This window comes from Triturus cristatus, chromosome 9, assembly GCF_964204655.1.
Source record: "Triturus cristatus chromosome 9, aTriCri1.1, whole genome shotgun sequence".
Classification (NCBI taxonomy): Eukaryota; Metazoa; Chordata; class Amphibia; order Caudata; family Salamandridae; genus Triturus; species Triturus cristatus.
The window spans coordinates 376,796,641-376,811,376 of NC_140592.1; the positions used below are offsets into that span (position 1 = coordinate 376,796,641).

Sequence of the window (14,736 nt, forward strand, 5' to 3'; positions counted from 1 at the left end):
ATACCTTTGGTACGAGTTCGCCCTATATAAATCTGCGCGCAAAAAAAAAAGTACAGGCTATGGCGTGGCTTACTTACAAAAGTATCATGGCCCAGTAGAAGTGGATGGGTTGCTGTTTACTACAGACGGTGAGAAAAATAAAAGTGGGTAGTCAAGATAGCACAAAAATGTGCTGATATATAGTTCGTTATGCCCTCCAAGTGTTTGCAAAGGAATATTGATAATAGGATATTCTTCATGTTTAGCATCAGTAGCTGAAGGCCTCTCAACACAATTTAATTGCATTCACACGTTTAAGACTCGTATCTACCTTAAGTCTTTCAGGGACTGCAAGCTCATATTTGCCACAGGAAACTGAATAGCCTGACCCATGTAAAGAGAGATGCTGCCTGCGAGATCCGACCCCATTCTGCATTTTTTGCAAGATAATGCTGAGTAATCTAGCAGAATAGAGACATAACATTGTCAAAGAGTTATGTTTAATTTCACAGTGTTGTTTAGTGCAAAAACCTGCCAGACATGGTGCTCTAGCGGCTGAACGCTCTCAATATGCAGCTAGTACCCAAGGCCCAGTTAAGGACAGATACATTTAATACCGGAAGCCCTGTTGATGGGAGAAGAGGAGCATGGCCGGGCAGAGCCTGGGGGTGATGCCATCCAGTTAAGATACCTCTGCAGCATGAAAGGACTCAGGGTGAGTTACATGCTCGGAATTCGCCTTCTGAACAGTGTCTCTGGGCTTGGCATACAGGAAAAATGCTTTGCAGGCTGGAGACTAAGACACTTGGAAATCCCTGTTCCAGTCCTGTCCCTGCTGCAGCTCGGCAAGGTGCCCAGTTGCTGCCTGGATAGCGGTCTGCACGATCTCCGCAGCAGTTTCATGGAGTAACCTTTTCTCACGCTCTTGTGAGTCCACGCTGAGATCGCTCCCCTCATTGGCGATGGGACTGGTCTGCCTACTAGCATTTTGTGGACCTCCGCCAGACTGCAAGTTCTTTTCCAGACTGGTCACATCCACAGCTCCGGCCATTATATTTCCCACACTTTTCATTCTAGCCGGGCTTCTGTCTTTTTCCTCTGGCCTGAAGTTTGGGTATGTCGTAGAGCCCTCAAACTTGCCATCTTCATCCTGATTTGTTTTGTTGGAGGGGTAGCTCGTAGGGGAATCCTGTATGATTTTGTGGAAATTCCCTGTGTGCGCCTTGTCATCGCCAGACGAGATCTTTCTGTTATCCTTCGGCATGTCCTCTCCATAGGCAGACTCAATGTGTTGTCTTGTGCTTTTCTCTGATAATATCTGCACAGAACTGTATCCAAAATAAGTGTCTGACAGGACATGCGCTAAAGGGATCTCTAGGTCGTTACTTTCACAGCACCCCAAGATCTCAGCAAAGTCTTTGTGTGTGGTTTCTTGGGATGAGGGATGCACACATGACGGAAGCGGAGCATCCCACTCATTCTGATTCTCCGATTCGTTACCACCATTAAATTCTGGGCAAGACTCCAGGGATATTGCAGTGATATGAGTGATATTGACATTAACCTCTTGCATGAGTTTATCTGTTGGCAAGTGTGATAGATCTTGAACCCTCTTCTTGACCCTTGCACTCTTATCCTGGAGGTGCAGATCAGCCAACAGTCCGCAGGATGTGCTGGCCTTTGCATCTCCTTGAACTGATTCTTTTTGTGAGTCTTCTTTGCCGGTCTCATTTGCCTTATCTCTGCCAGCATGAGTGACCCTGGCAGGTGCTTCAGTGTTCACCAAGTTTTTACACTCATGGTGGTCTCCGGAGTCACTGTGGGCTGTGACCAATGGGTTCTTCATATCATTGGCATCTCTGTACATTGCCAGCATCTTGCAATTGCTTTCAGGTTCGTTGATGTCACATGCTTCTATGAATATTTCTGTGACAAAATTGTTTTTCTCCTCTCTTTTAGTTTCTAGTGAATACCGCGTCGAATCACAAGCCAAACTGTGGCTTGGTGATACCTGGGCCTGCTTTCCACGGGATATGTGCTTCCTACCTGAAATTACTTGGGACCCATCTGAGGTTTCATTACCAGAGTCTACATCTTTAACTGATTCTACTTCACTATCTAGAGGGAATAGTGCCTGTTCCAAAGTGATGTTCCGGGATTCTGTGGGCTCTGATACCTTTGTCACAGTAAATTTTTTCTGAGATACCAGGGAACCAGTTACTTTTGCGTTAATAGCATCCTCCTGACTTAGCGGAGGAACGTCCACATGGGAAGTAATGGGGGATTCTGTCTTTTTTTCAATAACCATGCGGTGCGATATAACTGGGCCTGATACCTTTGCTGCTGTGCCATCCTCTCGAGTGATTAAAGATCCTGATAACTCTTTTGGAATGCCGTTCTCCTCTGATGCTGCGAGTAATCCTGTCCTTGAGGCAGTTTCATCCTTCTGCGCTAAAAAGAGGTGTTCCGGTTTCTCTGTATCAACATTCCCTGGAAGTACCATGACACCTGCTGATTGTGGTACCGTATCAACCTCCGGTTCGGCCATGGGCTCTGCTACAGTAACACTGCTTTGAGATTCCATGGTGCCCATTAAATGCGGTGCACTAACATGAGCTTGTGAAATCATATCACACGCTCCAGTAATTTCCTTATGGCAAACAACGTGGGCTGCAAGGTCTGAAACCTCCTGATCTACTGTTAGCCCAACTACAATAACATCCTCACAAAGCTTAGGTCCTTCTGCCTCTGCAGTAGTGTCATCCTTCTGAGATACCATGGGGTTTGCTGTGGAGAGGTCTGCTAATGTTGCAGCAGTGTCTCTGGTAGTGGGTGCAGTGCGCTCTGCTATACGTGTTGCAAGACTGTCATTTGGAGAGATCATGAACTTAGAGGCTACCTCTACTCCAGATACCCTCTCACTGGAGGCATCATTAGAAGCATGTTTGTCCTCATAAACAGACTCGCGTTCAGTGTTGGCATTTAAGACCTCGGTCGTCTTATGCAGCCGATTATATTGCCTTATCTTTCTGAAAAAAGATAACTTTGAGTATGGTTTGGAAACTTGAGCTCTCCCATCAAGATCATCAGAACATTCTGATATTGGTGTAGAATTAAGGACTGTGGATTCAGAATCTCCTTCACTGGGGGCTTCATTTTGTCTGCATTGTGACTCGGAATTGGTCATAAAAGGGACTGTCCTCCACGACTTCATTTTCATATAGTTTCTGGATTTTAAAACCCCTTCAGACCCTGCTGCGCCCTGTTTCGTGTGAGCTAGCACCGCCAGCTCCTCTTTATTCCTTTCAGTTGTGCTGGTAACCATTGAGTTCTCTAGGGAGATGTCAAGGGTTCTTTCTTTTTGTTCCCATTGGTTCGGGGTATTACAATGGTGTTTTCTTTCACCACGAATTCTCTGTAATCCTTCACCTGTGTTTTCTGACCTCGTAAAGTCTTGTTTGTGTGTTGATTGACATATGGTAGGTGATTTCTTTAGGCTTGGTATCGCAGGGTTGCCTTCCTTTCTTTTGCTTTTGTTACCAGACCTCCCTTTCCTCCATCCTGTTAAAGTGGTACCTTTACTTTCCTTGACTAGCTCTGCAGGTGTGAACTGTCTATTGTCCCTGGATTTCTCCTGTGGTGTTTTCAGGCACAGTAGTATGTTTAAAGAAAAACAAGGCGCTCTACCTTTCTTTTCTGACTCAGAACCTGCGTCTGATTTTGAGCTGACAGAACATAATTTCTCCTCATCAACACTTTTCTCCACTTTTCTTGTCCTGGAATCTTTAGCTTCTGATGCCATACCGTTTCCTTCACCTGACTGTTTAGCTTCACTTTCCTTACACCCACAGGGCGATTTTCGTTGAAAGAAGAGTAGGAATTTTCTGTGATGGGAGCCTCTTTTAAGCATATGCCCTCTAGTTTGAATTTCATTTTCACAAGTGGATTTGAAACAGTTTTTTTCTTTGTCGTCAACATTTTTTACATGGAACAAATGTAATTCTTGACAATCAGCCTGGTCATGAAACTCTGTCTTTCCTAATGAATGTGGCCTCAAAGCAGCTACTTTTCCTAACTTGGCCAGACTTGAAGTCAGTCCTGCAGTAGTCTCATCACTTGCCATGGAGGCTGACTAGGATGGGCTAGTATTTATATTCTCGGAAACTTTAATGATCTCAACTTAGGTTAGACTCATGTGGTTTATGGCAACTGTTCTCGTGAATTATGGTAGTTACTCCTTTCCAGAGGATCATGGGAGCAGTACATTCTTGTGTCTTCCTTGTGTCACTAGAATGCTCAAGTCCTCCAGTAATGCTGTGCTCTATTTTTCATTCTTCTTGACTTGCTTTCTCCTTTTAAACTTGCCGCACCAAGGATTGTCGAGGTGCAGAGACAACCTTTGTTAATTCCACAGATTGAGAAATTGCCATCTACAGGGGGTTGTAAGGCCAACTTTAAAAGATGCAATCAGAAAGCACTCCCTCTTCCGTGTCCTTTTACAGCAGAGAATGGGTGTCCTCTTTAGAGGCTGCAAAGCTTGAAATGAACTTCTGGTCCGTGCCACTGGAGAACTATTGGAAGGAGCTGTAGAAAATCTTCTGGTCATTCCAAACAAACTTACTCAGGCTTTAAATATGCTTGAAGCTTAACCTGAAGATAAAGAGTAAACAGAATTACTTTCAGTAAAAAGATTCCACACTCAATTACACTCAACATGAATAGGTCCGTGTACATTGCAATGTATTTCCCTCTGAAATGTTCTTGTATTGCATTATACATTTTAATAAACACTTACTTAAATGTTTTTGTTTCATTTGACGTTCTGTAAAGTTGGATACAGAAAAGTGGTTTGGGTTACAACACTTGCTACACGTACACTCTCCTCTCAAGAATGATGTATTGTAATTCATAAAATAAAAATCTGCAGAATTTTAGAAGCGAGTTGTCAGTTTTAAAAGCTTAATTTCTGCCACTTGCGCAGATTCTGCAGTCATAAGTGAAACCCAGGGCCTGACTTACTATTTTTCAAGCAACGCATCGCAGTGCAGCACAGCAATCACATTTGCTGTGCTAAGTTGGGCAAGTGCGAAGACACAGCCAGAGCCATATCCGTTAAGATTTACATGCTGCTGTAGTCATCCCCTCATCTGGTGCACATAAGGCCAGCCTTGCGCCAGCCTTGCAACAGCCTTGCACCATGATGCAGAGGTAAGTATGCACTGTCGAGCAGCGAATATGTACTGCAAGCTCCTTGTTCTAGTACAAATGCCTATCCCTATACAAACATAGGATTCATGCATTGGATGTGTGCTTTGCACTGCAGCATACTTGCGATGCATGGGTATTTTGAGAAATAAACCGTTTACCCTTGTTATTGCCTCCTTCAAGGAGTCGTAGGCTTTTGAGGCAAAAGCCCAGTCTGGCTCTCTTAGTAGACTGGGCTTTGCATTCAAACCTATGTGTATTTGTGCTGCTCTGCCTGAGTTACACCCTCTTGACGCAAAGCAAGGCAAAGGAACTTTACACTGAGAAAAAGCCACCTTTCTGGCACAAGACTTCTTTTGGACTGGATAGTAAATAGCCTGGCAAGACTGCATTGATTAGCATTGCTTTGCATCCGCCCGCACAAATCTTTCGTAAATCTGGGCCCAAGTGAGGAAACAAATCCTTGCAAATATGGCAAACCAACCAAAAAGTTGTAACCCTGTTGGTATTTCAAAACATTTACAATTCTGTTCCAAATCTTATCTATACTTCTAGACTTGCGCCAAAATGAACCAGCAATAAGTGTTACGCAAGCTTAACCCCACGCACTCATCCATGCACTAGGGTGCAAGGTTGTGTGTGGTGGTGCATGGCACCCTAAAGGGCGCCAGCGCAGGGACAGAGGAAAACAGCAGCATATCTTAGTTGATATAGTGTTGTTCTGCTCTCTCCCTTTCACGCAAAGCAACGCAATGACTTTGGGGCTGGCACTCCGTTACATGAAAAGTTAGCAAATCTGCCCCATAATATTGTTAAATAAAAGTAAGGGGGATGGTTTCCTTCGAGGATATCCTCCAGTACAGCGCATAGTTATTTGGCCACACATATACACAAATCAGAGCCAGTTTAATTTCTGTGTTTGCAATACATTTAATCCTCACCTCTAGCCATAGTTGACATAAAGGTGTTGCACGCAAAAATGTTCTCACTAATTGCAAAAAGAATTGACAATTTATAACTTCAGATTTCTGCACCGAACTAACAGCTTTTGCTTGATAGACCTTTACCGTCAGATCCATTGATTGGGACCCAAGTTTAGCTTTAAATCTGGTCAGAGGATTAATTACTTTCTGATCAGGCCAATGCAGCCTAGCTTGGATACTGATTTCACATTAATCAACGGCTTCAGCGTTTTCTAGTTCATTACCATTTATCTGTGAGTTAGGTGTCAAGAGTCAGCAGGTACTGAGGTCTAGACTTATCAAACCTCTGCACTGTCCTTGTGTCACGCAAGGCGGAAAAAGGACAACACAAAGGCTCCGGTATTAATTACAAAGCCACTCGAGGTGCGATTTGCACTGTATTGCTTGACCTTGTAAAGAAACTACCTACACTGTGTTGTGTTATATTTCAAACTGGGGGGCCTTCCCAGGGTGGAACATGGCCTTCCCTTGCAGGAAATGGGTCAAAATTACACACATTCCCTAGTGAGGTGTAACAAGGAGAAATATCCTTATTTCTCCTTGTTACTTCCTCTTTACATGTGTTCTGTGTTCTGCAGCATTCTTAGAAAGAGGAAAATGCCTCTAAGGATTGTTCTTTCTTGTGCAGGAAGTTATCCATTACTGCACAAAAACAACCTTGCCTGTAATGCAGGTACCCTTGTACTATGGTGCAAAGGTGTCTACATTGGTGCTAGGCAGCACACATGCACCAGTGCAAGGAACAAGCAGAAATTAACCATATCTTCATAAATTTGGAGCATTTCTGCTTTCGCTGTTTCATGCAACATACTGCAGCAACTTTGTTTGCTTCCCTGTGTTGCGTGAAAGATTAGTAAATATGCCATGAGTCTTTCCATCTTGGCCTTAATTTCACTAATGACTAAAACCTTGTTTTGCACGGATCTCTGAGTATTGTTAACCTAAGATACAAAGACATTTTAGCCAAGGAATTAATTAGGCCTCATCTTCCAATAATAACATATTTATTAGGATGCGCATTCATTTTTAGGTTTAAATCGATTCAAACATCAAAGTATATTTCCAAATCGTTTCAAAAGATTCTGAACAGTGCAGGGGTTTATGGAGAGGCTCGCATAAAACCTGAAGGAATTCGAAATTCGTGGCTGCATTCACAGTTTAACTTATTAAGCATATCGTCATTGCTGAATGACTTGCATAAGTAATTCCTATCCTCTGGGCCAAACACACTTTTCACGCCAATAAAGTTTATGCACAGAAGCAACCCTAATCCCTAAATATTTAAAACAAATCAAGTATGGTGTAAAATATTGGTCAATTTTGCTTGTGAAACACCTGAAGCCAGCTTCTGTGTATGAGAGACTTTTTCCCTCATCTAGTGAATTTTGTATGTAGAGCGGTAATACTTTGCCAAATCTCGTTCCAGATGTATCCGTGAGGGAAATCAACCCATAATTTAAAAGATCACTTCTGTTACTCTTTGTATGCTTTCGAATAATGACATCTGCCTCATTAAGGGCGAAGCTTAAATGGAGTTTTTGCAGCACGTAGCTCAGTAGTCCAGCATGTAACATAGGGGAGCAGATGTCAATATCAGTTAAGAATACGGTGCTAGACACAGGGGAGCAGATTAATAATAATTTCATGCAGTGTAGAACAGCAACCAAATTTGCTGCTCTGCACTTAAGCAAACACAGCACAGCGACATATTTACTAAGATATGTTACTGCTGCCTTGTTTGTCACACAGCATCGCAGAGGTCAGTATCTTGTGACTCGCACAGGATTTGTACTGAAAGAATACTGTTGCATTCAATAAAATAAAGATGAAAGACTCCTCGTTGTAATGTTCAAGTAGTGTATTTATTATTGAGATTAGGTGGTCAGGTACAGCATTCAAGTAGGAATGTAATCTGGTAAGAAACCCCACCGGGAGCAGATAACCTCCTGCTCAGCCTCCAGGAAACTGATAAAATCCCTTGAACAGCAACAGGTAGAATCATGGATGACATCACAGAGACATGACATAGACAAGCAGACACTAACACTGAGGAGGGACAAAGAGGGAGGAAGAGCAGGATGTAACACACCTCCCCCCTTTAACTGAAAAGATGAAGAAGATAACACGGAAGATGGCAAAAACAGAAAGGCAGAAGAAAGAAAGAACATAAACGCACAAGAAATAAACACCCTCTTCAACATGGTGGAAAGAAGAGGTCACACCAAAGGGCGCAGGTACAAAGGTTGTTCAAGCACTGTGCGCTAACAAAAGAATGTAAGCATAAGTAAATGTGGTAAAGACCATAAGATGACAAATCCACAAAATGAAAACTGAACATCTCAAAACCAAATGAGCAAAAGTAAAGTATGGCTAAGTATTGTAGATAGAAAATGAAATTTCAACTCCTCAAATTCGAATATTTTCGATTCCTCTAAAAATAAATCACAATAAAATTGAGCCCAACTCTTCACAGTAAATACATGAACACCTCTAAAAATAGAGCACAATAAAAGTGGTTCATGACAATAAAACGGCTCTTCACAGAAAATGCACGACTTCTCTAACAATAGAATAAAACTGAGCCCTTGGGGCTCCTCACAGTAAGTAACAGAAAAATCACCAATAAAACTGAGCCCATGCGGCTCTTCACAGAAAATACATGAACTCCTCTACCCATAGAGCACTATAAGTGGTTCATCTGAAATGACAATAAAATTGAGCCCCTATGGCTCCTAATAGCAAGCACATGCAACACCTCTAACAATAGAGCACTATAAAGTGGGTCATAACAGAAATAAACACCAAAACTTGAGCATCACTCTAGCTCATCATCACTAAGCATTAAAACAAATTGGAGCACCTCAACATAGTTGAGCACATAAATGACCCCAATAAGCATAACGCCTGCAAATCATTACCAAAATGAAAGCAAATGAGCACCTCAACGAAGGTTGAGCACAAACGTGGCTCTAGTAAAGTAGGCAATAATAGAATACATTATTTCCAAACGCACCACTTGCAAATCCACACAGAAAAGAACATGGAACAGCATACATATATAACCTAGAACCAGAATTATAAGCATTTAGTATATAAATCGATATTTAGCACACCACAGTACTTAAAAGAAACGTCATGGCTGACACACACACTGTAAATTAAAACAATAATAATAAGGCAGGCAAATCCTTCACGCAAAGTACTTGAATAATGCACACAAGGGTAAATTACAGCACAAACAACACATTGCATAATTTAGGAAATATGCAAAATTGTTCACAACATCTTAAATATAACAAATCAAAATAATAGAAGTAGTCAACGTTGTCTTCGCAGTTGAAAGTTGTACGAACTAAAATCCCAATCAGTTAAAAAAAAATTGAAACTGCTCTGTAGGACGGATTACGTCAAAATCCATAAGGTGGCAGTACTGTCAAAAGTTTGATATTGAACTGTCTCTCGCAACCAAGTTAAGTATTCTGCGATCTCGAAGGCAAAACAAAGGTTGACAGAAGCACTTTGTATAGTCACTCCCCTCATGTCAAGAAGATTCAATCTCTCAGAGAAAATTATTGCAGTACAGTATTTAAACATGAGAGGAAGCAGCATGCTGGTAACATTAGAAACATTCCATGTGAAGCTTCTTGAAAGTGACAAAAACACAAAAATTTGCAACACAAGAGGCTTTACTGAGTCAGTGGGAGTGCTGGATGAGCACACTAATCTAATCTTCCTCCGGAAATAATCAGGTCCATATTATCCAGGCTTGTACCACGATGTAGCTTTTGGACTTTTTAGCCGTGCAGTCCTTGAGGAAATATGACAACATGAGGAATGTATGTATTCCGCAAAAATGGCGGCACGTTGACGACACATGGCGGGATGGTTCACGGAGTGTCAGTGCAGCTGGGCGTAATACAACCAGGCAGATCATAAGTCCAAGACGTCACACAAGACAGAGAAGCACGAGAGCAGGTAAGGTGCACGAGCTCAATGTGTGATTTAAATGTAATTCAACGGCTTCATAACAGTAGTGTAAATTCGTAGGCAAGCCAAATAACACAGTAGAATAGTACTTGCGTTGCCCAAAACACCTCAGAGCACACAGAAATCACCAATTTACATGAATTGAAATGGGCTGACGTTTCCAAACCCAGAAAGTTTGAAATAGTTCATCCTCATAAACGTGAAAGCCGTCTCTTCACACAAACCAGTGCACAACCTCCAAGGTACCGAAACACGCAGATTGATGCAGGCACACTTTAATTTTAATTGCAGGTACTAACGGTCCAAGTAGCGCTTTTGTAAACAGGAGACCTTTAAATAGCAGGTTGGCACAAACAGCGCAGTCACACCGAGAATAAATCAATTTCAGCATTCAGTTTAAAACGCTGTCGCCGATTACTGGCACACATCGCTGGTCCCTCTAGACAGCTTCAATTCAAAACGAGAACCAGATGTTATGCCCAACACTTACTTCTTTAGGCTGTCTGATGTTACAGACACCGGTGGGGCATCCAAGTCGTTAGGCATTTAGTTCAGTTTCTTCTCTTTAGTATTGGTACGCGTGGTTTCTTTTCACCAATAGTCGCCAGTGTTGCATTCAATAAAATTAGGATGAAAGACTCCTCGTTGTAATGTTCAAGTAGTGTATTTATTCTTGAGATTAGGTGGTCAGGTACAGCATTCAAGTAGGAATGCAATCTGGTAAGAAACCCCACCGGGTGCCGATAACCTCCTGCTCAGCCTCCAGGTAACTGATAAAATCCCTTAAACAGTAACAGGTAGAATCATGGATGACATCACAGAGACATGACATAGACAAGCAGACACTAACACTAAGGAGGGACAAAGAGGGAGGAAGAGCAGGATGTAACAAATACCCTTCAGTGCAAATTTCTATGCTAGACAAACAATGAAGAATCCCACCCACTAGATGTGTGCTGTGCACTTCAGCATACATTAAATGCATGGGTCATTTTTAGGACGAAGCCTACCAGACAGCTGCTTGCTAAAGACATCTTGGGGATATTCAGAGCGCTTCCCTGAGAATGCATTTCGCCCACACTACCCCTCCTTGTATTCTTCCACAGGTGCTCTTTTCTGTAAACAGGCCTGTAAACCTTGTTCTTATCTTGTCACATTTGCTGAGCATTTAAAGACAGAGGTCAAATTTCAGGTTCTGTCTTCCAGGGCAGTTTGATATTTATTTTTCTTTCTCTGACTTCAAAGTGAGAGGATTTATGTGACAATCTTGCTGTATACTGAGTGTAGGAAAGGTTTTTTTTTATCTAGCACACATCAACATTTAAGTTAACTATGCAAGTATTACAGAATATATCAGAATTTGGAAAGCACAATGGAAGCAATTTTTTTGTTAATTCTGAAGGGTGTTGGAAACAAATACTTTTATATGATCAAAACAAATCAATACACTAGGTGATGCCATTTCCACACATTATTGTTTGTGCACTGTATAGTTTTATTAGTAAAACTGTATGTATGTGCAAATGTAATGGTCATTTCAATAAAAATGTGTTGTCTGTAATAGCAGTGTGCTGCTACACCATGCATACTCCACGCCATGCCACTTCACTCTACTCTGCATCACTCCAGGTCACTGCACTGTACTTTGCACCACTCCACTTTACACCACTCCACACCATTGTACTCTGCACCACTCTACTCTACACCACTTTACTCTATGCCTCTCTAATCCACACCACTCTACTCTGACAATGCACTCTACACCACCCTACTCTACACCACTGCACTCTTCACCACTGCATACTACACCACTCCAGTCCAGGCAACTCCACTCTACTCTGTACAACCCCACTCCGTGCCACTCTGCAACACTGCATTCTACACTACTGCACTTTATTCCAATGCACTCTACTCTGTACCACTTAATTATGTGCCCCTGCACTCTATGCCAATCTACTGGATGCCACTCTAATCTACTTTGCACCACTGCACTCTATGCCACTGCACTCTACACCACTCTGCTCTATGCCACTACACTCTACCTTGCATCACTCCACTCTACACCACTGCACTCTACTCTTAAACAATCTACTCTATGCCACTGCACCCTAAGCCACTCTGCTCCACTCTATGCCAAGAAAGACACACAAAAGATGGACGGAATGCGGAACAAATCAAACATTCACCCCAGTCAAAAGATCTGGGTTAAATCTATTGCTCTTTTGCTCACTATGCCCCCCCCCCCATTCACCCCAAATTTAGACCCGCCAATATGCACATCATTCTTGACCCTGCTCCTCATTGGAAGAGTCTAGCTTGTTTCCGGTCCAGGAAGGACCTGGCCTGGCAGTTCTGGCTGGACTGTTCCCATGGGGGCATGGTCAAGACTGATTTGTTTATTGCTGGGTCTAAACCTGAATGGCGTGGTGAGCAAAAAAACTATGGATTTAGGCCCAGATCTCTGTACTGGGAGTGAATGTTTGACATTGCTCAGCATTCCATCCATCAATTGTTCTTTTTGAATATTCCACTGCAGTCTATGCCACACTACTCTAAAACACTGCACTCTACAACACTGCACTCTATGCCAATGCACTCTACGTCACTGCACTCTACACCACTACACTCTACTCTGCACTACTGTACTCTACACCACTGCTCCCTACTCCATTCTACACCACTGCAATCTACAACACTCTACTTTGCACTACTACACTCTATGCCACTGTACTCTGCATCACTCCACTGTACTCTACACCACTCCTCACTGCACCATTCTACGCCACTCGACTGTACTCAGCACTACTGCAACCTATGCCACTCCACTTTGCACCACTCCACTCTGCACCACTCCACTCTGCACTGCTGCACTCTACGCCACTGCACTGTACCATGCACCACTCTATTCTACGCCACTGCATTCTATGACGCATTGTACGCTGCTGAATTCTATGCTGCTGAACTCTATGCCACTGCACTCTTTCCCACAATACTCTGCAAAACTCTACACCAGTTAACTCTACACCCGTCCACTCAACTCCACTCCACACCACTTATGCCACTCTAAGTCACTGAGTCACAGAGTAGAGTGCACTGTACTAAGCACCACTGCACTCCACTCTGCCAACACTTCACTCTACACCACTTTACTCTGCACTGCTGCATTCTATGCCAATGCACTCTACACCACTGTACTCTGCATCACTCCACTCTACGCCACTGCATTATGAAGCACTACACTCTACCCACAACACTCTGTGCCACTGCACTCGGCACAATACTCTACACCACTCTACACCACTGTATTCTTCAGCACTCTATACCACTCTACTCTACACCACTGCACTCTATGCCGCTGTACTCTGCAACACTCTATGGCAATGCACTTGACACTAGTCCACTCCACTCCACTCTATCTTCGCCACTCCACTGTATACCTCTCTACGTGACTCCACTCTATGCCACTCCAATATACAACACTCTTTGCCACTCCACGCTACAACACTCTACTCCACTCTTCGCCGTTCCACTCGATGACACTCCATGCCACTCTCCTCTACGCTACTAACTTTTAGCCATGCTGAACAGCAGCCACACTGGTGTACAACATGGTTAAAACACATTGGTAAAACCAATAGCTCTTGCATAAGTGAGACCTATTGACTTTGCTAATGTTTGAGTGAGAAATTAAATACATTTTCCTTAATTGTCTGGCTTTTTTAGTAGATTCGACTTTGCATCAAAAACTATGGGTGCTTGTACTATAATATCCCTGGTCGGAAAGCGATATTTGAGCTGAGGGAAGCAATATGTTTTTGCTGGAAATCAAATACCCTTGCAAGAGCAAAGCCTTAGTAAATCTGGGCCAGAGTCTGAGATTGAAACAAACTTTTACACTCCAAAGGTACCCTTGACTTCAGATAAGGTGCCTAATGGCATTGTTAAGTGGAGTCCATGGCCATATGAATAGGACTAAATTAAGCATGTGTCCCCTTCTAATGGGATTAGCTCCCACACATTCAATACATGAACCCCTTCCCAGGTATTAGACTGGAGTCGGAATTGTTTTCTCGCAGTTCAGAAGTACTCGCATCAGGTTTTGCGGCATGGCACTAGCAAGGGCACCTCTCTCTATTTGCATAAGTGACACAATGCTCTTTGCAGCATGTCACAGCTCCAATATGAAGACTTTAAGACCTGTTTCAACTGTTGCTGACACATGTTGGTAACAGACTATCATGTTTCATGCAACCTCTATCAATGAATGCACTCTAATACCTTGTATGAGATGGACGCAAAGTTATTCATGGCTTCATGAAAAATAAAAATTGTATGTTAGTCTAATAATCACATTTACATCGCACTACCTCCACTTCACCTGCACTACATGGCGTAGAACTATGTTTTTGAGGTGATTATCACATTATATTTGCCACTTATATTACTATATCAACCCTGTGTGAGTGAAGGGACACAACAAACTTCCAGATGTCTCACCTGCAACTGCCCTGCTGACCAGCACTAAATGGACCTGCCTGAGCCCTGCTGCTGGCGTGAGTCCTGATCCCCGGGAGGTGCCCTA

General features: G+C 42.8%; 1 protein-coding gene across 1 annotated transcript in view; it reads right to left on the minus strand.

The window, feature by feature from the left end:
- Positions 1–457: 457 nt before the first annotated feature.
- The window catches only part of LOC146797984 (uncharacterized), a 35,496-nt gene continuing 21,217 nt past the window's right edge, over positions 458–14,736 (minus strand). The window contains exon 2 of the mRNA XM_085627843.1: positions 458–4,629. Coding sequence (XP_085483969.1) covers positions 776–4,102 — 3,327 coding nt within the window. The 5' untranslated portion in view covers positions 4,103–4,629 and the 3' untranslated portion in view covers positions 458–775. The remainder of the gene's footprint in view (positions 4,630–14,736) is intronic.